Here is a 27,817-nt window from a genome sequence, read left to right on the forward strand (position 1 = left end):
TGTCATGAATAGAAATCCCGCTGGACCAAGCCCACGACGAGGCCATGCCTCTGGTGGAATGAGCCCTAACGCCCAAGGGGCATTGCAGGTCTTTTGACGCGTAAGCCGCAGCAATAGCGTCCACTATCCATCTGGATAGGCTGTGTTTCGAGGCGGCGAGACCTTTGGTGCGCCCACCGAACGAAACAAAAAGCTGCTCCGAGCGCCTGAAGGCGGCGGAGCGCGTGACGTAAATTCTCAGTGCTCTGACAGGACAAAGGAGGTTCGTATCGACCTCGTTGTCTGATGCCGGCAAAGCTGAGAGCGAAATGATCTGTGCTCTGAACGGGGTACCGATCGCTTTGGGGACATAACCATGTCTCGGTTTAAGGATGACTTTAGAGTCATTAGGTCCAAACTCGAGGCACGTAGCACTCACAGAGAGCGCGTGCAAGTCACCCACACGTTTAACTGATGCAAGAGCGATCAGAAACACGGTTTTGAGCGCGAGGTACTTCAAATCCACAGAGTGAAGCGGTTCGAAGGGATGTGCTTTCAGGGCCTCTAGGACCAGGGAAAGATCCCAGAAAGGAACCGAGGGGGGCCGTGGGGGATTCATCCTCCTGGCTCCTCTAAGGAAGCGGATGATGAGCTCATTCCTTCCTATCGCCTGGCCGAGCGTCGACTCGGCGAACGCTGCGATGGCCGCGACATATACTTTGAGCGTGGAAGGGGACCTGCCCCTTTCCAACATCTCTTGAAGGAAGCAAAGCACCCACGAGACTCCGCACGTTTGAGGCTGTAAGCCCTTGTCCGTGCACCATTTAGTAAACACCGACCATTTAGACGCATAAAGCCGCCTGGTAGAGGGAGCTCTAGATTGCGTGATCGTGTTCACGACCCCTTCTGGCAAAACAACGGGTACCCATTGATTATCCATGCATGCAGAGACCATAGCTCTGGATGAGGATGCCAAATCGATCCGCCGGCTTGGGAAAGGAGGTCTTTCCTCACCGGGATCGGCCATGGGGCTGAGTCTGACAGCCGCACCAACTCCGAGAACCATATCTGGTTCTCCCATCGGGGGGCTATGAGGAGCACCGAGTGACGCATTTCCCTGATTCTCTTGATTACTTGTGGTAACAATGAGACCGGAGGGAACGCGTATAACGGGCATCTGGGCCATGTCTGGGCCAGAGCGTCCTCGTTCTTCGAAAAGAACCTTAGGCAATGGGCGTTGTCTGTCGACGCGAATAGGTCGACTTCCGCCTTGCCGAAGCGGTGCCACAATAACTGGACTGACTGAGGGTGCAGGGACCATTCCCCGAGGGGAACGTTGTTCCTGGACAGTCTGTCCGGTCCATCGTTCAGGCGTCCTGGCACATGCGTGGCTCTGAGCGAGCGCACGTGGTGCTGAGCCCAGACGAGGAGGCGTTCCGCCAGATCGCAGAGTGCCCTGGATCTGACACCGCCCTGGCGGTTCACGTACGATACCACAGACATGTTGTCCGTTCGAACCAGTACGTGGTGGCCCCGCAGAAAAGGGAGGAAGTGTTTCACAGTGTACTCGACCGCTATCATCTCCAGACAGTTTATATGGAGGAGCTTCTCCGTGTCTGACCATAGGCCAAAGACCGGTCTGCCCTCGAATATCCCGCCCCAACCGAGGTTGGAAGCGTCCGTCGAGATAACTTTTCGGTACGAGACAGTTCCCATCATAACTCCCTGCTGATACCAGTCGGTCACAAGCCAGGGCTGCAGAGCTGAAACACAGCTCTGAGTCACTCTGATTCGGTAACCGCCGGAAGCCCACGCTCGGTGGTGTACACGAGCGTTGAGCCATCGTTGCAGGGGGCGCATACGCAATAGACCTAGCCGGAGCACTGCTGCGGCTGAGGCCATAAAGCCCAGCAATCTCTGAAACGTTTTCAGGGGAAACACTTTGTCTTTCTGGAAAGATGCGGCCAAACGCTGAACACGGCGCGCGCGCTGTGTTGACAAGCGAGCCGTCATTGCCACTGAGTCGAGCTGTATTCCCAGAAAGGAAGCTGACTGACGGGGCAGCAGTGAGCTCTTGGTCCAATTGACCGTGAGACCCAGGTTTTCCAGATGACTGAGTAGCACAGCTCTGTGAGACACAAGTTCCGCCTCTGATTGTGCTAAAATCAGCCAATCGTCCAGATAGTTCAATATTCGCATCCCCTGACGCCTCAGGGGAGCGAGCGCCGCGTCCATGCACTTCGTAAATGTACGGGGTGCTAAAGACAGGCCGAACGGCAGGACGGTGTACTGATATACCTGACCGTCGAAGGCGAATCTCAAGAATGGCCTGTGACGGGGTATGATCTGAATCTGAAAGTACGCGTCTTTCAGATCGAGAGAAATGAACCAGTCCCTCGGGCGAATTTGCGCGAGGATTTGTCTGGTCGTGATCATTTTGAACGGTCTTTTCATAAGAGCTTTGTTCAAATGTCTCAGATCTAATATAGGTCTGAGCGCTCCGTCCTTCTTGGGCACGAGAAAATAACGGCTGTAAAAGCCTGACTCGCTCATAGAAGGACGTACCGGCTCTATCGCCCCCTTGCATAACAGTTTTGCTATTTCTGCGCGAAGTAGGTGTGCTACTTCTGGGTTCACGCTCGTCACTGTACGGGCTCGGAAGCGCGGGGGACGGCGAGCGAACTGCAGTGTATAGCCTTGTCTTACAACCTTCAGCACCCATTCTGACACGCCCGGGATAGCTTCCCATGCTTTCGCACGCATAGCTAGGGGCAGAATGGTCTCCGCGTCCTGAGCGCCGCACTGCGCGGGCTCGAGGAACTGAAACGGAGGTATCAGCGCGGCGCGCGCGCCCTCGTTTGCTGAGTAATGCTGCTCGCTGGTTACAGCAGCCTGCCGTTTCGCATTCAGTAACTCGGTCGCTAGGGACGGAGAATAGTCTGTGGCGCGAACAGCGGTGCTTGTGAGCGATATGGGGGGAACAGTGTTCGTCAGTGAGCGCGCGTGCTCGTGAGCACGTGCGGCGCTTATATCTGAAACACGGCCTATTGGCTTTATTAGTTTCGCCCCCCGTGATAACTGTACAGCAGAGCGGACATTTTGTAGGTGTGGGCACTGGGACGTGGGCACAAATCCTACATTTAACACTCGAGCGGCGCGTGCCCGCTTTATATGAGTGGGCTCTGTGACAAACCTGGGGGGGGTGCTTGTGTGTAGGGGTGAACACATTGGAGTGGGCACATTTTCTACACATAGAACACAATCGGCGTGAGCCGTATATACAGACATTACACTCTTTTTGTGATTTATCTGGGTCGCCGTGAAAACGGCGTTTGTGTGCAGGCGAGCGTGTACTGTGAGTGGCTCGTTGGCTGCTAAATACACAACTGCAGTAGCCTTGTTTAAGGGGACTGACAGAGCGGCTAACTTTGATGGCGGTCCGGCGGCGGCGGCGGGACTCGCGCATCTTTTCCTCTTCGCGGTGGCTAGGAGGATTTCGCGGCTTCAGGCTTCAGCACGATCTTCTGTCGCGGTCCCCGGGGGGGAGGCGGTCTGTGACGGCTGTTTGAGCGCGATCGAGGGCGGCCGCCCTGTCGCTGCTGCGAAGCTGATGGAGGCTGCGATGGGCGTTGTTGCGATGAGCTTCGTGCAGGAGGCTGCTGGGAGCGGCCTGCAGCGGAGCTAACGCGTCGTGGGAGGAACAGCTTCATGGCTTGAGACGTTTTCTGTACCTCAGAAAACCTTTCCACGATCCCGGTCACCGCGGGGCCGAAGAGGCCGGCGGGGGAGAGCGGGGCGTTGAGGAACACGGCGCGCTCAGACTCACTCATCTCGGCGAGCGTCAGCCAAAGGTGCCTCTCCGTTACCGTGAGTGAAGCCATGCATCGTCCCATCGCCTGTGCTGCGGATTTCGTGGCGCGGAGGGAAAGATCCGTCGCGCTGCGCAGATCCGTCACGATGTCCTGAACCGGGCGTTTCTCGTCCAAACGGCGGAGGAGTTCAGCCTGGAGGATCTGGAGGACAGCCATAGAATGCAGGGCGGAAGCGGCTTGTCCGGCGGCGGCGAAAGCGCGGCCGACAAGGGCTGAAGTGGTCCTGCAGGCTTTCGACGGGAGGGCAGACTTTGAGCGCCATTTTGGTGATGGCGGGCAAAGATGCACTGCGACCGCCTCTTCCACTGGGGGAATCCGGCTGTAGCCTTTTTCGACGGCTCCGTCCACTTGGGAGAGAGCCGAGGAAGCAGGGGAGCGGAGTCTCGCGGAGAATGGAGCATTCCACGATTTAGAGAGCTCGCTGTGGAGCTCCGGCAGGAAGGGTGCTGACCTAGAGGCAGGCGCTAGGCGGCGGCTAGGTAAAAAGCACCCATCGAGCCTGTTGGGCGCGGGCGCCTCCGGTGGAGACCAGTCCAGGCCCAGTTGGTCGACGGCCATGGTGAGGAGGCGGATGAGTTCGGCGTCCACATTAGACCGGGCCTTGCCAGGTTCCTGCGTCGAAGAGGAGGTGGAGTGTGTAGATCCAGACCACTCTTCACTGTCCGACGCCAGGAGAGAACAGCTGTCGATGGCGTCGTCCCCCGCCTCGTCCCCTGTGTCGACGGCAGTGAGGGCCGAAGCCGTCATCTGCGCGTCGGGAAGGGGGGGCGGTGAAGGGGAACGCGAAGCTCGAGGGGAAGGTTCCGGCGAGCGTTCGCGAGCGACGGGCTCCGGGAGTCTCTGGGCACGGCGCTTCTTCTTCCGCGGGCCACTGGAGAGAGGCGGAGCGACAGCTTCGACGTTGAAGAGGGCGAGTCGAGCCCGCAGGGTCGAAATCGCCATCTCGTCGCACTCGATGCAGCCACCCGTCGAGAGAGCGATGGCTGCGTGGTCTCGGCCCAGGCAGAGAGCGCAGATCACGTGGCGGTCTCCGTCGCTGAGCGCGGTTCGGCACGAACCGCAGGAAAGACGAGGCATTTTTGTACAAACGCCTTTGCTCTTTTAGGACGTGAGTCGCGGCGGCGAGCTCACGGAGAGGTTTTGGAAAAAGGATACTTTGTCGCCGGATAGCGTAGCTGGCACGGACGGCTGAAGGTGGCGAAGACGGCCGGCTTCCTCAGGCGCTGTCCTAAGCTGGCTGGTCGCTGGATTCGACGGCGGCGGCTTCTCTCGGAGGTCAGCGAAGCGTAGAGCGTCGCTGAAGAGATTAAAATCGAGTGTTAGCAGCCTGAACTGCCCCTTATATACGCTAAGCCACTCCCATTTTGGCGGGCTTGGCCGCGTGAGGGCGCGAAGCGTCCTCATTGGGCGTGACGTCACGCCAGGGGCTCAGTGGTAGGCTGCAGCAGTTGCCGCGGAGCAGCCAATGAGCGCGCTAGATTGCCCGCTCTAGGTCTGACTGCTGCTGCACTGCGTTTACAAGATATGGAAATTTAAGGATAAATTTTGGCTTCAATATCTCGAGCAAAGAGACTTTACCCGGTGCGTACTTTCAGTACGCAGTACGAGAGAACCTCTCGTAAGAGAACTGTTAATGTGTTACGTTAATATAACGGACACTTATTCAGCCTGTTGTTCTGTGTGCTATTGTGTAGTTGAATAACTTGCCTTTCCAGATTAAATGTCTGTTCTTGGTCTTGGATTTTGTGAAATAAATTTCTAAAAACTGCGACTTAAAGTCCAATGCGACTTATATATGTTTTTTTTCCTCTTCATGACGCATTTTTTTGACTGATGCGACTTATACTCCGAAGCGACTTATAGTCCGGAAAATACTGTATAATATTTTGCAATCACGTCGCTTCATTAAACTGAGGTCAAACCACTGGAGTCACATGGATTACTTCAATGATGCCTTTACTACCTTTCTGGGGCTTGAAAGTGGTAGTTGTATAGACTGTCAATGGAGGGACAGAAAGCTCTCAGATTTAATAAAAAGTATGTGTTCTGAATATGAATGAAAATCGTATGTGTTTTGAATGAAATGAGGGTGAGTAATTAATGACATAATTTTCATATTTGTGTGAACCATCCCTTTTAAAAACACAATTGCATCTTTATGGTTTTCTGATGTTGTTTAACAGTCACAAGACATGCAGGTAAACAAATGAAAGATTTAATAGTTTCCCGGTGTTTCATTTTGATTGTTTTCATAAATAAATAATTTATTTGTTTTAATTTAACCTATATAGCAAATATCAGTGATTATTTATATTGCTGCAAAACGTAACTATATTATCACCAAGCTCTTTATATAAAGATATAAGTATGATCAGAACTTTATCTGCATTCATACAGTATACTCACTTACAGCAATATATACTATAGCAAATCTCAAATGCTTGATTGTGTGTGTAGTCCCAAAATGAAACTATAGTATTGTCTAGCTCTAATCTGCTAAATGTGACTATAAAGGCATGAAGATAATTATAAACATTAACATCATGATTCTCTGTAAAGCAGCTATGAAACTGTGTATTGTGAAAAGTGCTATACAAATCATTCTGACTTCACTTTAACCCCCCCAGAGGTTCACCAACTCCACCTGGGTGTTATTATACAGTAATTCCTCAAGGATAGCACGGTTTATTCACTGTTGTTTACCTGAGGAAACGGCTCCGCAGACGCCAACAGCACATTTTCTGGCTTCAGGTCACAGTGAACAATGTTCTTGAAATGGAGATGTCGCAAAGCCACAAGGATCTATGACAGTAAAGCAGTCACTTAATGCCATGCATTTATCAACTGGATGCTGTTTCTAAAGCTTTAACTGGCCATCAATGTAATATCCACTTTAGATGTCAAGAAATACCTTTGATTTGCTTCTGATTATCATCAACAGAAATTATCATCATGTTGCTCTGTCTGATTGAATAAATCGGAGAATTTGATTTCTCCAAAATATGAAATCTTTCTAGATGAGCAGCTAAAAGTTTCCTATGACAGTATGACATATGACAAGTTTTTTAGCTTTCTGGACTGACATTGTAGGGTAATGCCAGTAAACACACAGTAACAATTCATAACATCACATCCCATCATGGATATTACACTTAATCATAGTTCTGTTCCAGTTGTAAAGTTTAGATCTCAACACAATAGAAGAAGAGAAACTCTGACGACATGACTGGTTGATGGATGGTTAGAGAGATGGTTGGTCAATTCTTATTTAAGATTCATGCTGTGCTAGAAAAAGGTTAGTTCAACACAGTAAAAGGTAAAACAGGCAAGAGGAAATATAAAAGTGTTTGCTAAAGATTAAGTACCTAAAACAAAACTCATTATCCATTATTGACCTTATCCCATTACATTACATTTAAAAGTTTGGGGTCAATTGCATTTTTTTAAAGAAATGAACCGTTATTCAGCAAAGGGCTACATGTGGATCAAAAGTGACAGTTGCATTTTTATAAATAAAAAAATGTTTTTTTCAATTATTCAAAAAAAAAATTCACTGTTTCCACAAAAAAATTAAACTGTTTTCAGTAATAATAAGAAATGTTTCTTGAGCAGAAAATCAGCATATTAGAATTATTTCTGAAGGATCATGTGACTCTGAAGACTGAACATTCAGCTTTGATCACAGGAATAAATTATATTTCAAAATATATTACAGTGAAAACAGTTATTTTAAATTGTTATAATATTTTACAATATTCCAGTTTTTACTGAATTTGTAAGCAAGTAAATGCAGCCTAGATGAGCAATAAGCATTTTTCAAAAACATTAACAGATCTTTCTGACCCCAAACTTTTCAAAGTAGTGTATGAATGCTTTATTTGATAGGATGACAGTTGGGTTGTACAGGGTATAAAATAGACAACAATGGTCATTCCTTCTTAATGTTTAAACCAAAGCAAAGTCACTGACTCAAGGGTGAAATCACAATCATTCAATGTTTCCATTTACTTTCATAGAAGCACTGGCTCCTGACACCGCAGACAGAAGCATCTTAACCACATGGCAGCAGCTCTGGGGCTTTAGATCCATGGCTAATGGATGAGCTCCCGCGGCCCCCAGGGGCCCCACTGCTCTAATCAACCCACAGACTCGCCGCTCTAATTTAGCTCTAGATGACATCCAGATTACTGCCTCATCTAAACAAAATGCACTTCAGAATAGAAAAACGGAGACATTTGATTTGAAGGGATAGGAGGAGAAGGAAAGTATCTGCAAACCTGTGTGACCAGAAACTTGGTGTTGCGCTCTGGAAGTTTGCTCTTCTCACTGGACAGGATCATCTCCAGCATGTCACCGTGGAGTTTCTCCATGACAACAAACACTCGTTCTGGAGTCTCAAACATTCGCTCCAGGTTTACAATGCCAGGATGGTGCAAATTCTACAAGAAAAGAACAACCACGTCAAATATATTAAAGAGAACAGCTCTCTCCTCCATAATGCATTAAGGAAGTCATTAACATTTGTGCAGTGGTGTCTACATCCACGACTCTTATGCCTGGTTCAGATTACACAAATTTTAGCCCAATTTTGGCACGATTTGTTTGACGTAGGGTGTCGTGGGGATTCGTGAACGACAACGGGCGTCGAGACGCAAGATTTGATCGTTTCATCTCGTATAGTGTGTCAAAGTGGGCGACAACCCTACGTCGCGTCTGCAGTGCTTCACGACATCACGACAAAAAGACTAGCATGTTTGATTTTTTTTCGGTCCTCCACGACGAGAGTGAGTGAGTGAGTGAGTGAGTGAGCGAGCGAGCGAGAGAGAGTGTGTGTGTGCGCTAGTGAGTGAGCGAAAGTGTGTGTATGTGTGCAAGTGAATGTGTGCGTGTGAGACGGCACGCGATGACTGGTCGGAAAGCAACATGTAGTCTGACATGTTTCTTGTCCACGACACAACAAGATTTTAGGAGTCAAAATCGCGTAATCTGACACCGTGACTATCGTAACAGACCAAAAAATCGTGTAATCTGAATCAGGCATTATCTTGCCATAATCACGTCAAAAAGACTGATTACCTGTAAGATGGCAACCTCGTTTCTCAGCTGGCTCTCCTGTTTGGTGGGAAATCTCATTTTGTCTATTACTTTGATGGCCACATCTCTGCCTGTTTTTCTATGTTTCCCTTGAAACAGAATAGAAAATCATTTGAAACGCAGCACAAACACATATTAAGGAAAAGATTAAACAAAAAAGACTTTTAGGTTTTAAGTTATAAAACAACAGATCGTTCAACATTAAGACGAAATGTATTTGGTGTGTACAGTGTATATTATAAATAGTACATGTAAGGGGACACTGTATATAAACCCTACAAAAGAAACCCAGATAGAGCAAAATTGTACGACTTATCAAATAATTTCATGGTAATCTATTTATCTATTTGATAAGAGTTTATATTGTAAGATTTATATAATGAGAGAAATGATTTTAGAGTGTCAGAAGAATAATATACTGTAAGATATAGTAAATTAGCAGATATATGGTCCGTAATATAGTTTAACAGTCATTATTCTTAAATATTTGAAAACTGACCCATCAGAATCAAGCAATCCATTGTGCGGTGCAGTGTTATTTTAGTATCATTCAGATACTATTATAGTTTTATTCATATTTTTAAATAGTTTTTATTTTTCAGTTTTCAGTTTTCCTTTTAATTTGAGTTTTTGTCACAATAAAAAAATGTTTTTTAAATGTAGACATACTTTTATTATTTTTTTATTTCAGTTTTAGTTATTTTAGTAAGTTAAACTAATTGTAAAGGAGAAATGTTAAATACTGTAATAACACTGGTGTTGTGTATTATTTATAAATATATATAAAGAATACTTTATTTTCCTCTGTACCTCCATAAACGATGCCAAACTGTCCAGAGCCCAACACTTCATCAGCAAATATCTGATATATTGAGCTGATGTCCTGAAGACAAAGCAAACAAAGTTGAAGATTATTAAAATCAACTATAATTTTACCAGTACATTCAACCCAATAACAATTTCTCAGTCTACATATTGAGAACCCTAAATTTTCTCTCTCAGCTTTTCAGTTTTCTTGCGGTGTGACATGACCGTGGCCATGACCGAACAAGCAGAAGTGTGTATAATAAGGGTTGTAATTGTGAAATATTGTCGGTAAACACAGTCAAAACTCACCACATTTTCCTGGATTTGACTGTTAGATACAGAAATGCTGATAGACAGTTCCTCTGCAATACACACGCACACACACACACACAAAACAAAATACAGACATTTGGATTAGCCTTGACATTTCTTAATAGGTACCGTAATATGAGTTCAAATTTGTATGTGGGAAAATGTGAGGAAGACAAATATTTAATTTTAATTAGTATCACATTCAACACATGCAACAAATTGTGATGTGACATTTATCAATTTGATTGCCGAGACATATTTTCCACCATCCTTTTTCTGTTTGCCTGTGCAAAATGTGAGAATAATTTAAGCAAATCCTATCTGAAATATATAATACATTTCACATTACTAGAATGACAAGAAGGGTGAGCTAGACATAGTAATTCTAAAGGTGTTTTTTTCTGATTATTTTTGGGGGTTGGATTTGCCCTGGCTTTGCTTGTCTTCAGACAAGCTCTTAATTAAGTATGCCATTCATCTCTGGGCTGAAATCTCCTCTGAATACTGAATTAAAAGTGTGTTTGTTTCATAACTAAACAGCTTTCATTAATCCAGACTTGTCAAACCTCTTTAATCTTCTGTCTCTCAACACAATTAAATGGAGGTGCATCAGGATATTAAAGACTAAAGCTCAGCCGTTTACTCTCCAGAATAGAGCTGCAAATCTGCCTGAGAGTCACAACTCGAGCATCAGATTAAAGGCACACTCAGTACATTTCTGTTTTTGTTTCGCTTGCTCTTCTTCTTTTCTGTTGTCATGGGCTTTATACTGACACCTATCAATGTAGATGCACGAATTTTGTTCATTAACTGCTGCCACGTTTTTTACATCTATTTCATATACAACTAAATAAAACGTGCATCCTTGAATCTTGTTGGATCACAATCTGTGGTGTGGGAGCCACACTTTTAAGATTTCCAAACGTAGGCCTTCATCACATGTCAGTGTACAACATTTTAATCATCCGTATGTAGCAATTAAGGTAACACTAATACACTACCGTTAAAAAGTTTAGGGTTGGTAAGATTTGTTAATGTTTTTGAAAGAAGTCTCTTATGCTCAGCAGGGCTACATTTATTTGATCAAAAATATATTAAATGTAGTGAAATATTATTACATTAAAAGAACTGTTTTATATTTAAAAATATAAAGAATTTTCAGCATCATTACTCCAGTCTTCAGTGTCACAAGATCCTTCAGAAATCACTCTATTATGCTGATTTAGTGATCAAGAAAAATTTCTTATTAATATCAATGTTGAAAGTTGAAAATGTAGATTTTTTGACGAATAGAACATTTAAAAGAACATACTTCACTTTTGATCAGTTTAATGCATCTGTGCTGTACAAAAGTATTAAAACACACACACACACAAAAAACTGTAGATTAAATAAGACATTAATGCACACAAGAGATATCAACTGATTTTTGATTTACCATTTGTATTTTTGTTGGTGTGTAATAGTGCTTTGACAAACAACTAAGAATAATGTCTGCCCCACAATGTTGAACCAAACCTTTTTATTAAAGGAATAGTTCACCCAAATATGATCCCATAATTTACTCACCCTCAAACCATCCTAGCTGTATATGACTTTTTTCTTTCAGCTGTTATATAAGAGTTATATAGAGTATATAAGAGTTATATTAAAAGATATCCTGGCTCTTCCCAGCTTTGTTATGACATTAAAAAGCTTAAAAACGTATCCATCCATCATAAAAGTAATTAACAAAAATGACTCCAGTGAGTTAATAAATAAATTTCAGTTTTTGTAAGAAAAATATCCATATTTAAAATGTAAGACTTTGTAAACCATAATCACTGGCTTCCAGCAAAGGCTGTGCGTGCGTTGACGAGAGAGTCGAGTTCTGGTGGAAGGGTGACCTCTGACCCGACATGTGCGTAGGACGTATGACGTATGATGTAGGCGTAGCGTAAGCTTAGGTGAGAATTGATGAACACAGAAGTGCAGAGGATGGAGCAAAACAAAACGGCGCACACAAATTGGAAGTCTAAAACGAGAAGAAAGAAAAATGAAAGAATTTTTAAGAAAAATAAAACGCATGCACGTTTTGCTGGAAGCCAGTGATTATAGTTTACAAAGTTTTAAATAAGGATATTTTTCTTATAAAAACTCATCGCTTCAAAAGGCCTTAATTAACTCCCCTAATACTTTTATGATGGACGGATGTGCTTTTTGGAGCTTCAAAAACTCGGGCACAATTCAATGCCTTTACAAAGCTGGGAATATTATTTAATATAATTCTGATTGTGTTTGGCTGAAAGAAGAAAGTCATATACACCTAGTATAGCTTGAGGGTGAGTAAATTACGGGATCATTTTCATTTTTGGGTGAACTAAACCTTTAACATGTTTATATAACCGCCTCATAACATGTTAATTCTTTAAATGACCATGCGTCATAAAGTGCCAGATGCACAAAATATACAATGACAACTTCAATTCTGGTCTCTTCCTCACAGAAAGCTATCGTACGACTTAGAACACACACACACAGTTGTAAAGAAAACTAAGATCACTAGAGTGGAGTACGTTTTACAAGAAAATAATTTTTTTACTCAAAAATTTCATGTTTAATTCTGTTATTTGCCATCGTGTTACTTGCCGTATCTTTGTAATAACTCGGAAAATCAAAGTTGAAAATCGTTTCAAAGTAAATCCTGCACCAAATTTTTCATTAATATCTTTTTTTTGGTCCATTTTGGAGCTTGGTGGTAGAAGCTGGCAACCACTTTAACTTATTGAAGAAGAAAAAACAGTATGAACACTTCACATGTTTTTAAAGACTTTTGAAGACTTTACTACTCACTGTGATCTTTATTCTGTCCCGCAGCGGCGCCCACGCTGGGCTGTGGTGTTACTGGAACGGGCATCAGGGCCTGGCGGATGGCCCTCTCCCAGCCCTGAGCCACCTCCAGCCCCACGCCTCCGGCTGCCAGCGCAGGGTTGTGGGGGTGGGGGCCGCCGGTGTTCTCCCCAACGTAGTACACCATGGTGGCTGTGATGACCTCGAAGCAGTGTGGATTGCCTCCCAGGGCTAAACTACTGAAGTCACGCGCAACCTCCACCTGCAAGATCTCTGACAGGGGAATCTCCTGCGGGTCAGACGATGAGTCAGAAATTCAGACGCTGACTCACAGACAGTTAGATAAGACCGTTTAAACAATTAAACAACCTTGCATTTGCTCTTTGAGTCTGGAGATGAGTCATTAAATTAATCCATGTGATGCTGAATAAAAATCTCCAGTCTAGTTTGAAGTTTTTCTTGAAATGTCATCAATTCTATGGTGTCTCGCTGATGAGATGTAAAGAGTCCATGTGGTTCCTCCAAGTTCAAACTGATCTTCCTTATCACATGTCAAAAAAAGGACCATCTACCAATGCAGATAAAGTTTGCCATCCAGAGTTAAGCGTCAATCTCCATTGACAATGCAAAGCCTAATGAGCCAAGTCTGATAAAGACAGTCTCTTAAGAGTCCACCTTCTGCTCAGCCCCCAACTTGCTCTCAGAAAAACAGTAGCTGTGGCCAATCAGAGCGTATGCTGCGCCTGCGGTCTTCTCTGAATATGAGATGAAGTGCTTGTGGTTTGGTGGGTGAATCATGTGACCCAACCCTATGAAGAGCCCCATGATTACAGGGCAGAGCAGCAGAAGCGCGTGTGTATACGTGTATGAGTGTGTAGGCAAGTCTTACTCTAGCCACTGATGCATTATGAAGGAGATGGTCACACTTACGGGGGTGGGCTGTGGTTAATCTGAGAAAGGCCTGAAACCCCCTTACCCAAAAACCAAAAGTAGAGGGCTTCAATCTTCAAAAGAGAACACTATGATTTCCAAATGTGCAAATCTGACTGGTTCTGTTAAGTTATAGATGGAAATCAAATGCATGATCATGTCTCACGCTGTACTTTAAGTTATAAGGTTTAAAGGTTGTTTTGGGGATCAAATACCTTACTCGTTTTGCAGAGAAGTGTGTGTTTCTTTACCTCACAATCAATTTAGCTTAGAAAAACTTTACAATAAAGCCAAATGAGAGTCGTTGTTACCAAATTGATCGAGTTACTCTTTAGGATAGTGTACAGTACAGTAGTGCTTCAATAATGGTGAATCTCTCTTATTTTGCCAAGAGTATGGATTCATGTCTTTTAGGATTTAAGACCCGAGCAGAGCGCCAAGATGATAATAAAGTGGTGTGTAAAACAGTCTTAAACACACCCTGAAGTCTCACCCAGGGCGGTGAGGTTTCCTGACTTTAGTTTTACAGCTGGGAATACAGGAACAATTACAGAAACACACAAGTTCTTCAAAAACTTCTATGGCAATATGACCTTCACATCCACAGATGTGCGCACATTAAAGACGACAAAACCAAAGCACAATTCCCAGTGGTAGTCATTATACTACCGTTTTAAAGTTTGAGGTCGGTACGATTTTTTATGTTTTTGAAATAAATCTGCATTTTTTTATCAAAGGCAAAGCTGAATTTTAAGCATCGATACTCCAGTCTTCAGTGTCACATGATTCATTAATAATCATTCTAATATGATGGTTGCTGTTGTGCTGCATTATAAATGATAGATGTATTTGTCAGCATTCTTTGATTAATAAAAAGTTTGGATTAACTTTAAATTATGTGCCTTTAACTATACAGTATGTACTAACATTTAAAAATGTACAATTTGATACAATGCACTCATTGTGTACATACATGTTTTAATTGTAATTGTATTTAAAAACCTGCATGTAACTACATCAGTAATTCATTTCTGTAATTACTGTTGACCCAACCCTAATTACCCATACCACCAAACCTGTCCCAACCATACCTGTATCCCACCTCAATAGCAGCAAGGGTTTTGCGATACAACATGAATACAACATATGCATTGTACCAAAATCTTTTTCAACTTCCAAACAAAGTAGATAGTAGTTAAAATAATATAAAGTTGGACTGGAAGTTTAAAATAACAGCATTCACTTTTTATAAATTGAATGGATCCTTACTGAATACAAGTAGAATTAAAAAAATTCTCACCAGTAGTGTGTTTAAAGTATTTTAAGTTGTCCACTTATATTAAAATGCATCTGAAACACACATTCTGAGCATATACAACCTATACTCACTATACTCATATCTAGCCACACAACTAACTACACATATATCAATGCACATTTAGCATCTTATATTATCATACTCAGTATGTGGAATTCTTTTTTGTTCACTTTTGTGAAGTTAACTTTTCACTGTTACATTTTTTGGAATCCAGGCTCATTAAATATAATTTAATCGTAATAAAACATGGATACAGGCTATATAGTAAAAATTATTTTCCAAAGTTGTAAATAATAATAACAAATAAAAAAAGAGTTTGAGTATTTTCAACACGAAAATATTATATTAGTCTTAAAAATGGCATGTTTAATTAAAAAAGTTATTTGCTGTTTCTTTGTCATTTTTTAAAAATGTACTAGCAATTTCGAGTGAAAATTGTACAGTAAGTAAAGGAATAAGAAAATCCTACATTCGTTTTTTTCAACGTATTTACCTAATTAAATTGCAGACTTATGAGGTTTAATAATAACATTTGGTCAACTCATCATTCCAATTTACTTAAAAGTGAACATACATCCTTTAAAATGCAAAGGAGCATTATGTGATCTACCACCATACTTGCTCTACTACTAGCATGTACAAACACATACTGCATAATACAATATAGAAATGCAGTGATGCCATTCAAGTTTAAGAATAACATTTATTATATTGGTTTGTTCAAAACAGCAGTAAAATGTAGCAATAACCATATCACTACACAGTGTATTTGATCACGTCCTGTCTCTTTCTAAATGTCTTTTGGCTGCGCTGAAGCAGAGGAGGACGAAGGGGGTATTCTGTGGTACTTACCAGAGACCACAGTGGTATTTATGAGAGGGGAAAATACTACTGTCTTTAGCTGTCTGCAATGCTCTAGATGAGCAATTAATTATAATGTTTTGACATTACAAAGATCAAAGATGAACTGCAGCATAATCAGTTTTGTTGTACGCATATGAGCAATATTATAATTTCCAGTGTCATTCTAAAGGTTGTTCTCCATAACATTAAAATATACACATGAATGTCACATTTTTCAACCAACAGAGAATATCATTTATACATGAACCCTGACAATTATAACACTACATTTTTTTGTAATCAAAGTGTTTTAGTTAAATATGAGTAAAACTCTTACTTTGTAATATTTGGCTCCCGAGTCATTCTGAAACAGAGTCAGAATCTTGCTGTCCAGTCTCCAGTAGTGTCTCTTTCTCTGAGGACAAAACACATTTAACTGACTTCAAAACTCAGGAAAGTTGTGAGCATACGATACAGTACATTTACTCTAATGCAAATTAATTTGACGTACAAGATAATGGTATAAGGTTTATGCTACTTGTAATGTGTAACTGCAGATAGGACATTACAAATGTATTGTGAAAACCATAGGCGGGTGGAACAGTATGTTCCCACCACTTTTTTGCCAGGGTCGATATTGTCAATACCACTTTTTGAAAACTATACTAGGGTGGATTAGAACCCAGAACAGCTGACACACTCAACAAAAATTCTACCTGCACTCCATCAGAGCACACTAATTTTCATTGCGAATCTATGTATGTATTCACTGACATGAAGAATCTCGGAACTAACAGTTTATTTTATTATAGTAGATGTAAGAATGAAACTTGTTAAACATGTCTTCTATGTTGATAAAGTAAACTCAATGTACTATTGAAATAGAATTGCATGAGCAACCTTACACACACACACACACACACACACACACACACACACACACACACACACACACACACACACACACACACACACACACACACACACACACACACACACACACACACACACACTCCTGTCCCAACCACTTTTTACAGTTTTAACAAAGTTATGCCACTCGTGAAACCAGCTGAACTACTTAAAAATGGCTAACACCATGTCATAACCAGACGCGATGCGATAAGACTCCAGCGACAAATAATTTGTCTGTCCACACACTGGACGCGACTGCGAAATGCGCCAAAATCAATCAAAACCCACAGCCAATCAGAACAGCATGTGGGCGGAGTCTCGTGGTAAAGATTACCACGAGACGATAAATGTAAAGATTATTAAAAAATACATAGGCTACTGAGTTACTAAAATAATATTTGTCAAAGAATACACTTGTTGATCTGAGGTGAATTATCCACTGTTGCTTTTACAGCTACAAAGCTGGGAGGACTAAATGATATTCAAAGTCACATTGCATGCTTTTAACATTAAATAAGGCACATAAACAGTACCTGAGATTATCATTGCCACATTTTGTGTTTGTTGTTCCAGCCGCGACGGCGCAGAAAAATAGAAACTGTTTCTAAAATACAATCGTTGCGTGTCTCCGTCGCGGCTGGTTAGGACAAAAACTCTGATTAACATGGAAAGATACCTTTTATCGTGCGTCGCGTGTAGTTAGGACACGGTGTAACACTAGCAGTTTCAGTAAGTCATTCATCCACATCCTATTACAGTTATGCCCATAGCAGATGCTTTCTTATTAAAGTGCATTCATCACATAAATAAACAAAACAGCAGCTTTACATGTAAATATGGAATCAAATCTTACAAGATTGTCTCGACTTGTGTAGTGCACCATCCATCCTTCTTTGACCATAGTGGAGCTCCTCCGTTTGGTGTGTTTGATGGACTGAACTACACGCATCAGTGGGATATTGGTGCTGGTCGAGGGGCTTCAAAGAGACACGAAAAAACATCAGATCAAGAGCGTGAAATTCAGTGATCAAGTGATCAAGAAAAACTCAGAACTTTGGTAAATTCACAGTCTCACTTAAATTTGTTAAGGAATCTTGTAAAACGTTTTAGGATTAAGTATGTAATCCTGGTTCCATGACAAGGTAATGAGACGCCGCATCAGTTGCTGATGCTATGGGTGTACCACTGAACCCGGTGTCTGAGGCATGTGTAAAATTATGCCAATCTTAAAATCACATCATGCGTCATAAAGAGGAAAAAAACATATATAAGTCGCATTTATTTCTAAATTTATTTCACAAAATCCAAGACCAAGAACAGACATTTAATATGGAAAGGCAAGTTATTAAACTACACAATAGTACAGAACAACAGGCTAAATAGGTGTCCGGTATATTAACGTGACACATTAACAGTTATTCAGCGACACAATAGCATAAAGAACACAATCCTGGGAGGCTGAATAGACTAAATTAACATTAGCCAGCGAGTCCAACAAGCAAGTTACCGGTAAGCAAGTTCACCAAGCTCCCGATCTCATTCCACACTGAATCCATTGAGTTCTTCCTCGGTGTCGCTTCTGAACCACTCCGCTAACTAGAGCGCCCTCTCGTGGCTGTAGACGGTAATGTTTTCTCTTGGTTCATCTCAGTCACTATGAATTAATTTTGATATATAAGTCGCACCTGACTATAAGTCGCAGGACCAGCCAAATGGTGCTTTTCCATTACCAGTACCAGCTCATCTCGTCTCGGCTCGCTTTTCACTCCGTTTTCCATTGCAGATAGTACCTCCACAATAATACCTGGTCGTCATAGCGACGCCGCAGGAAACTGCCGTGACGTAATCTTCTACGCGACACACACCCGCTACCCACACACACAGGACAATGGAGGAAATCGAGTGTGTGCTGTTTTACATAATATTAGTAATGGGTATATCACGCAATCTCTGGCCAAACTATTTAAAAATGGCGGGGTTATTCAAGATACTCCGTCTGGCGCGTGCAATGATGACGCAGTGAATAGTGATGATTCTCTCGGACCAATCAGCAGTCTGCCGTGTTTTCACATCACATTTTAATATCGCCTTAGCTCGCTCAGAACCTCGCCGGAGGTGATACGAAAAAAAGTATCTGGAAGCAGGTACAGGTACAACTTTTACACAGTGGAAAACCAAACAGAGTCGAGGCGAGGCGAGTCGGTACTGTGTAGTGGAAAAGCGCCAAAAACTACCATTTGTAGAAGTCGAGAGCCTGTGCCAGATCAGGCGAGGAATGAACTTCCTTAAGGCAGTTGGCTGCGCTCTCGCCTCTATTAACTTCCCCACCTTCTCAATGGCAGTCCAGAGGTTGTCAAGGAGGGCGGTCTAATCACACCCCTAAATGCTCGACATGTGCACAGTTCATTGACTGTCTCAGGGGACAACCCCTCACCATGGTCCAGGTCTTCAAGAAGGCCTTCAAGGCATGCCTTGCCCACCAGCCGCATTTGTTGTCTGACGTGGCTTAGAGAGCAAGCAAGGTTCTCTTCAACCCAGTGCATCCTCACATATCCCCGCTTGCATAGTCCCTCCGCATTCGAATAATTCAACTGTGCAGAGGTAACTACACAAGCTGAATAAAGGTTCTTCCATGAACCAGTCACCTCAGTGTGCAGGTCCAGGAGAAATGGAGGGCTCACTGGAGAAGGCCAACCGGCCACAAGCGATTCCTGCTTCACACCAGACCCGTTTAAACTTAATCTGGTCATATCATGGGTCATAAGCTCCACCAATTCGTAATATCCATCTCTACTTAATCCACATGTAACTCTCTGGAACTAGATGCGAGTAACATGCTCTCAGCCAATGCCTTGGAGCTGGCAGCGAAGCCAGAGAAAGGCATTTTTGATTATATAATTTTAATTTTTGGGTGAACTGTTCCTTTATGCTTTAACTCGAACCTTCACAAGATATTTATTACCCAAAGCATATACCTGATGGTCTTCACAGGTTCTTCATCTTTCTCACGGTCCATGAAGGGGGAGTCCATAAAGAAGATCTTGTCTTCTGGAGTGGTAGGTTCCTCTGAATCATCCAGACCCCGACTGCTATCGCTGTTCACATCACTGCTGTCTACTTCCATCGTGGTATCAGAGTCAGGACCAGGGCTGGCCGGCTCTGAAAGAACATACAGTAGACTTATGTGATGATTTTTAATCTTAGCAATTTTTTTCTAATTTTAATTGGATGTGGCTGAAATGACCATACCTCCATTGAAGACTCCAAGACAGTCTTTTGGTACCTTTGAAGCACACCGCTTGTGGCAATTGAATTTACAGTCTGTTGAAGAAAACACTTTGTGATAATTTTAGAAATATCTTCTTTATTGGAAAGAGTGAAGGAAGACAGCGATACACACCTTTACACTGCATGCCCTGGCGGAAAAGCCCCTTTAGCAGCCGTTTGCAGAACTGACAGATGGTGGGACGGGTGTAGTTGTGAATCACAAAGGTGTGAGGAACCTTCACCCGTCCCAGCACCATCTTCTCCATCCAGATTGGCCGACCGCTCCATGATGGTATCCGCTTACCTGGCTCCTGATGGAGGCGCTGCTGCAGTGGAGAGCAATGTATTACAATTTGTTTTTTAAAGGGCTCAGAAAAGAATAATGTCTGCAATTCACATACTGTTCTCAGTACGTACACATACTGCATACCACAGAATAATATAATCAGTAAATTGAAGTTTAATTGCATTCATTTTTTTTTCAATTTTTTTCCAAATAAATACTGTTTTTTTGACCTTTCTATTCATCAAAGGATGGTAAAAAAAAAGTTTCAGTTTCCACCAAAATATTAAGCAGCACAACTGTTTTCAACAATGATAATAAAAATACTATTTTCTTGAGCAGCAAATCAGCATATTAGAATGATTTCTGAAGGATCATGTTACACTGACTTACTGGAGAGATGATGCTGAAAATTCAGCTTTGATCACATGAATAAATTACATTGTAACAGAAAACCGTTATTTTAAACTAATAATATTTCACAATATTCCTGTATTTCTTGTATTTTTGATTAAATACTAAATGTAGCCTTGGTGAGCATAAGAGACAACTTTCAAAAACATTAAAGAAACTGAAACCTTTGAAGTGAAACATTATTAGAGTGCTGCAGCAATGTGTCTAGATGCATGTGAAAGAGTGGAAATGAGCTTTACTTTTTACATTTTTTCACACATTACAGTAACAGCATTCTGGAATGGCAGCTCAATTCATAACTGCAAATAAATAGAGAACTGAGAACTTCATTGCGGTCATCTCAAGAATGTTTCGAAACTGACCACTTAGTTAAAATAAAACCTGTTCAACATAGATGATTTTTGAGACTGACCAACAAAAAGGGAGAATTTAGAAATTCTTGATCTGATTTACCTTAATTCTATTTTTAAAAAAATACATTTTGTTTTCTATGCATTAATGCACGTATGTGGAAAAAGTTTCATTAGGTCTGAACTGCTGCCATCCTGATTTTGTTATATTTCACAATGAACCCATACTTTAAATACAGCTGCAAGGTTTGGCGGGGACAGCAAATACAGGGCCAGGTCTCAAGAGGTGTTTATTTGAAATAAAATGAGCATACAATTAAAAGGGGGTCCAAAAAAGTGTCCAAAGGGGATATTGTGAGACAACTAAAAGGGACATAATGTCCTTCCCATATTTGGGTTTCGGCTAATGCAAGGCCATCGCTTTATCACATGCAGATCTTTTAAACCATTTGTCACAAAACAGTGTTAAATTGAACTAGCATTATGAATTAATGACGGGTAAAAGCATAAACAGTATTTGGATCCCCATCCCACATTTAAACAGTATGTATTCCATTTCACAAAATATCAAACCGAATAGTATCTACAAGAAATTATACTAGACATTTTCTAACTAACTTAATATTCTTCACTAATTATTTATTTTTGTTAAAATTTGGTAAATCAATCTTAAAAAGCTTGTGTCCAGGTGTCAGTTCCCCTAAGGGTTTCACAGGTAACATGTAATTTTATATTATAAATTAAATATAAATTTCATATTTTTATCAATAATTTATAGGGGTGTAACAATATATCGCAATACAAAAATGCAACAATACAGTATGTATCGTGGATAGTGACCATATGTATTGTGTATAGTTTTCAATTCAAGTTTACAGAGTTTTAGTGTCAGTAGCCTACTACAATAAACTACTGTATATAATGTTGAATATAATGTATAATAATGCAATGGGGGAATATTTGTGGGTCCTGATAATGCCAAAAGTCTGATGTTACCAGTATAAGTGGCCTACATTATTTTAAATATGTCTAGTACAAGCATATTCGTTTAACATAATTTAGCATTTTTTGCTTTAGAATCATGAATATTTTTATTCTGGTGTCATTATTGTACTGTGCTTTGGGTTCAATGCATCAAGTCCAATCCTATTCATTTACACCCACGATGTAAGACCAACTTTAGCATTTAAATCAGCAGTACATTTTTTGTTAACCTTTAACCATATGTCTTGGAATATGGCAATAATACCGTATCGTGAGTTCAGTATGTATCGAATCGTGACAGGAGGGTTTGGTTACACCCCTAATAATGTATAATAAGCCTAATAAATGCCACTTGTTTTGATTCATTGTAGAGTGCTATGGAAAGATTCCTAGATGATTTTGAATTTTCAAAATAAATAAATAGTAAGTAGGTCAGATCTTTCCTCACCTCTTCCAGGCCCACGACAGCAAGCTCGGCTGGTGCAGGACGGGGAACAGACAGCGAAGCTCCGGGCAGAGACTGATTGGAAAGGCGTCTTTTCCTTACACCGCTACAGTTGTTAGGGATCTTAAAGGCGCATCGCTTGTGATAGTTCAGGCCACATCCTAAAAATCCACAGGGAAAGCTTTAGTGTTCCGGATTAGAGTCAGAAGAAAGCCTGAGATTTGGTTTAAAACAAGATCAGGAATAGGATTAGGGTTCAGGTAAGAAGATAAAAATCGAGTGTAAGGTTTAAGGACTCAAGATAAGATTACACAGACACACACAAGGCTAATTTCCTCAGACCTCCAGCAGGGGGCTCCGCTTCTCTTTTCAAACTTGCAGACCTGTGGCGACTTAGGCATGTTTAGATCCTCCTGAGAAACCAAATTAATCTCCTGAGGACTGGGTGGGGATTTTAGATCTAAACTTCATGAGTCTGAAGCGTAAAGTGTTTTAGCATGCCTCTACATATGAACAGCTTGTATCCATCAGTGTGGCTTCTTACAACTGGAGCCCATAATCTTCATGCAGCTTTTGAATGTCACATCCAGCGCTTGGCAGAAACACTGGGTTCAATTCAAACAGCCCCTGATTTCAGCTTCAAAGACTGATGGCAGCACTGACACATCACACGGCGTGCCTGAATCCATCAGAGATCTTTAGACTCAATAAGAACACTCTGAACCAGAAGAATCCTTTGATTCAGATCACTTGTTCTTTTGTTGCTGTCTGTTGAACCATTCAATTGTTCGTTATGTAATTTTCATCAACTCAAACTGAAATGATTTTATTTGAAAAGTGCAAAATGACAAAAAATGTGTGTCAAACTGTAACAGGCAAAAATCATTAATCATCCAATTGCTGCTAAAACAGCTTTCCATCTACTTTGGATATGAATGCAAGGATTCACTCCCATTCAGACACAAGAGCATCAGGGAGATCAGTCATCTAGATCACTCGGCAAACAAAGATTGGATTACATATATCCTTTCAATTTTTTTCTTCTTTTCATAACAATGGTAGTAATGATCTGTGAGAGCCTCCATTGTGCTACGATTAGCTTATTACCCCTATAGCTGTTTTCTACTGAACACCTGGTTTTTATTGAGTTTATTCTGTAAAGTGATAATTATTGGTAATAAAGCTGCAGTCACACTAGACTTTGCACTACAGTATACTGACTTCATTTCATACGAACATGGACATGGGAGACTTAAAACAAGATGCTTCACGTAAAAACCCAGATAGTATTCAAGCTAAATCAAAGAATTAACTTGTTTTGAACAAAATCAGGCCAAAACAAAGTTCATTTTGGGAATTCTAAGCAGCTTGGCAAAAAAATAAAAGAAAATATGAACATAGCTTTAACATTTATACAATCAATATGTGTTTTCCCGTGTATTATTGTAGATTTCTGAAACATTGAAAAAAGGTTTTTAAAAACTCTATGAGATTCTGACTTCGTTTTAATAAACAACAAGTTAATATAAACATGCAAAAAAATATTATTTAATTTGTTTTGTTGGCTTTTTGACAGTGTAAAGAAAACAGTTTTCTAGAAACCTGGAAAGATCTTATTGTTCCGAATACAAGATGTGGTGGAAATACATCTGTAAAATTGTCTCATATTCAGGGTCCAGACTTTCACATGTCAATAATACACCTGCAACAATAAGCAGCGGCAAATACGTGTAAGAGAAACGGTGTAACGGTGCTTAGCTCAAATTCAATAGACTATGCAGTTATTTTACACCTGATTACTTTATTAAATTTCTGTACATAATCCACCTAATCTGTATCTAACTTCTGTTAGATCTACCTGAAAATCACTGTTTATTTCATTTGCATCATTCACAAAGTGTGTATTTGTGCTATTGCTTGTAATGAGATTTTTTGATTTTATTTTACTACAGATTGTTTAATTGTCTTTATATATATATATATATATTTGGTCCCACATTATATTAAGTGGCTTTATTAACTACTATGTACTTACATTGAATTTAACAATTTGATACAATGGACTTATTGTGTACATATATTTTAAAAATACCAGCATGTAATTACAGCTGTAATTTATTTATGTAATTACATTTGTAATTACACAGTTGACCCTTCCCTAACAACTTAACCCACCCTTATACCTACCCATACCAGCACACCTGTCCCTAACCTTACCCGTATCACATCTCAATAGAAGCAAAAGTGTTTTACAATACAACATGAACACAATAAGTACATTGTACTTATTTTTCGATTCAAGTACATAGTACTTAAAGAAACTTAATATAAAGTGGGACTTTTTTATTAGCATTGTTCTTGCATTCCATGTAAAAAGTCTGGCCAGTAAAATAAAACAATTTACTAGCCAATGGCGAATCAAGCTTCAGTGTCTCTGTAGAGGTTTGTTATGGTGGCGATATATATACTAGGATCAAAATTATTATTGCCACACCTGCCAAAGTACCGGTAAGTGAAATAAAAAATATATTTACAAAATGAATAATACTACTACTATAAAAATGTTAATGCACAGAGGGGGCATGAATATACACTCAGTAATAACAATTGTGGGACATGATGTGTCAAGTGCATGAACGATTGTTGAGATTGTTAATCCTTGTGCAATGATTGTCATGGCAAGTATAAAATAGTGGTAGACTGTTGACAGAGATATTAGTTTAGTCATAACTGCACCATTCTACACACAATAATATTAAAATCATTACTTAAATTCACATGCTTAAACAATGATGAAAACCTACAGAGGAAATATTTATTTAGAATATTAATGTTTTTATATGACTGCTACCTTCACATTTGAGGCCCTGCCGGACGAGTCCCCACAGCATCTCTCCACAGTAGTCACAGAACGTGGGCGCTTTGTAGGAGTGGACGTAAAGAGCGTGGGGTCGGATCTGGAAATCTTCCACTGTAGCTTGAGCTGGAATCAAAATGAAACTTAAAGGACAACTCAGGCAAAGAATGGATGATGCAACAAAACACTGGACAAAATAATAAAAAAAAAAAGAAAAAAAAAAGAAAAAAAAACATTAGTCAGCATTAGCAGCATATAATTAAAGGTCTAGTAGTCATAATATTTCATAACATTCCAAAGAACAATGAAACTACTTGTTTTATGTGATTTTTTAACAACTTGTCCAACCTTTCTATCTTTTTTTTTAGTCAGCGGTCTACAGACCAATGGGAGATGAGCAGTTTGATCTCCTGATGGCAAAATCATAGACACAACCACACAAGGCTGTCCTTTAGTTTGATTCAAGGTAAGTGATTAACTGATGTGACTCAGACTGGAATGAATTAATTTAGATAATTCATTATCAGGTATGATTCAGAGGATGAAAGAATTGAATATCACTCCATGTGTGTAATGAGAAAGTGAACATGTAAGCCTGTGGAACAACACTGTGCCACAAATGTGTTTCTACAGTTCCTGTTGAATAGTTTGTGGTTTTATATTAATATGCGACTACTCTCTAAGTGTGAATCACACACTGACTGTACTGGCAATACAGTATTACTTTTTTTTTGGCAGAGCCTAAGGTTTAGTCTGATACACAGAAAACATTAGCTCTTTCTTGTCAGTCATTCGGTAAGAAAGCATCTGCCAAGGACATAAAATGCACTCCTAAAATGAAAGTATAAGGTCTGGAAACATTTGCTGCTTGGCAAACAATGTGCAATCTCTTGTTTCTGATAAAACCACACAGTATATCTAATGGGGAGAAAGAAACAGTGTCCTAGATTTCTGTCACAGGTCGATGGTATTCCTCAAAACTGTGAGCAACTAAAAAGCAACTTGTTCTTACATTGTTGAAATCTATAAATACACACCCAGTTTCTATACTTGACAGAGTTCCTAAATGTTTTCCTCATTTTGTGACATAATTAGACCAGATAGTAAATAATGACAGAAATTAAATATTTACATTTTTTGGGGTAGCTTTTTAAAATCCCATCCCTAACAAAATTACAAGCCACACATAAAATCAGCACACTTTCAGAAACCAACACTGGTCCAATATCATGGCTCTCAAGTACTCTCCTTTAAAATAAATGTCAGATCAACTCACTCCCATTCCATCAAAATCACTACAAAGTGGATTTGTTGCTATATTGGATTGATGTCACATACTAGTTTGTGGATTGCTGGGTGTCACGCTGACCTTGGTGAATGTTTCACTCTTATAAGGCGTCTTTCCACTGCAAACACACAGAAGTGGCATAAAAACCATTAAACTGCCTTTAAGCAAACCTTGAATTGCATGAAAAAGTGAATTGCATGCTTGAAAGTTGATGGTTCGTTCTTCTTCATAGTCAATAGAATGTGAGATGTAAGAATGCCACAGTAGCTATTTTTCCATCCACATATTATTTCTGCGATTTTTGGGATGTAATTTTTTTATCCGATAAGAAGACATGCACAAAAACTATGATCGAAACACATTTACAGAATAAATCCCTGTAAAAAAAATATATGACGCCAATAATCTCCCCTACAACTGTATTCATCGCATGTGGCCACCCTATACAGAGCAATGGCAATGCATTTTCTGTAGGAACTGGGGCACAATGGGATGGCATAACTGGACTACCCAGGGACCAATTTCATTGCAAAGCATCTCAAATGTTAGTTTGGTCATTCTGAAATGCCGGAGCCAAATTCTTTCATCAAAATCCATTTTTATTTTGCGTCAATTTTCCAGAAAGTGCAGATTTTGTTATTTTAAACACATGGGAAGAAACCTGTTTTGTTCACAAATATTTTATGTGAAACTCCAATTTTGCTTAAAAGTTATATTCGCAACTTTGGATGGAAGCAGCTAATGTCATGAGAACTAGGGATGCGCAAAATACATATTTTCAAAATCAACTAGCCCACACACACTGTAACACACTGTTGCCTAAAGACGGCTAGTCCTAATGAAGCCCTGTATAATTATTTATTAGTGACATCTACATACGATTTGTTCTTGCGTTGAATTTGCTGGTGGTGGTCAACACAAAACTCTCTAGAAAATCTAAATTTTTTACAAAGTGTATCTTCCAAAATATTTTATATTTTAAATGAGTTAAGAATGATAATTTCCCAAGGTATCTTTCAAACATAATATGGTA

The 27,817-nt window shown here is 40.7% G+C and overlaps 1 protein-coding gene across 2 annotated transcripts in view; it reads right to left on the reverse strand.

Moving 5' to 3' along the window:
* prkd3 (protein kinase D3) overlaps nt 1–27,817 on the reverse strand; it is a 79,511-nt gene that overhangs the window by 6,229 nt on the left and 45,465 nt on the right. The window contains exons 4-16 of one of the 2 annotated variants that reach the window (XM_079634003.1): nt 25,491–25,622; nt 22,643–22,800; nt 20,297–20,489; nt 20,146–20,217; nt 19,872–20,055; nt 17,750–17,873; nt 16,322–16,399; nt 12,897–13,182; nt 10,062–10,114; nt 9,756–9,828; nt 8,928–9,034; nt 8,129–8,290; nt 6,555–6,653 (exon numbers count right to left, since the gene is read on the reverse strand). In XM_079634003.1, the coding sequence (XP_079490129.1) occupies nt 6,555–6,653; nt 8,129–8,290; nt 8,928–9,034; nt 9,756–9,828; nt 10,062–10,114; nt 12,897–13,182; nt 16,322–16,399; nt 17,750–17,873; nt 19,872–20,055; nt 20,146–20,217; nt 20,297–20,489; nt 22,643–22,800; nt 25,491–25,622 (1,721 nt within the window). The remainder of the gene's footprint in view (nt 1–6,554; nt 6,654–8,128; nt 8,291–8,927; nt 9,035–9,755; nt 9,829–10,061; nt 10,115–12,896; nt 13,183–16,321; nt 16,400–17,749; nt 17,874–19,871; nt 20,056–20,145; nt 20,218–20,296; nt 20,490–22,642; nt 22,801–25,490; nt 25,623–27,817) is intronic. The other variant, XM_079634004.1, reaches the window with a different exon arrangement.

This window comes from Phoxinus phoxinus, assembly GCF_949152265.1.
Source record: "Phoxinus phoxinus genome assembly, chromosome: 13".
NCBI classification, from domain to species: domain Eukaryota; kingdom Metazoa; phylum Chordata; class Actinopteri; order Cypriniformes; family Leuciscidae; genus Phoxinus; species Phoxinus phoxinus.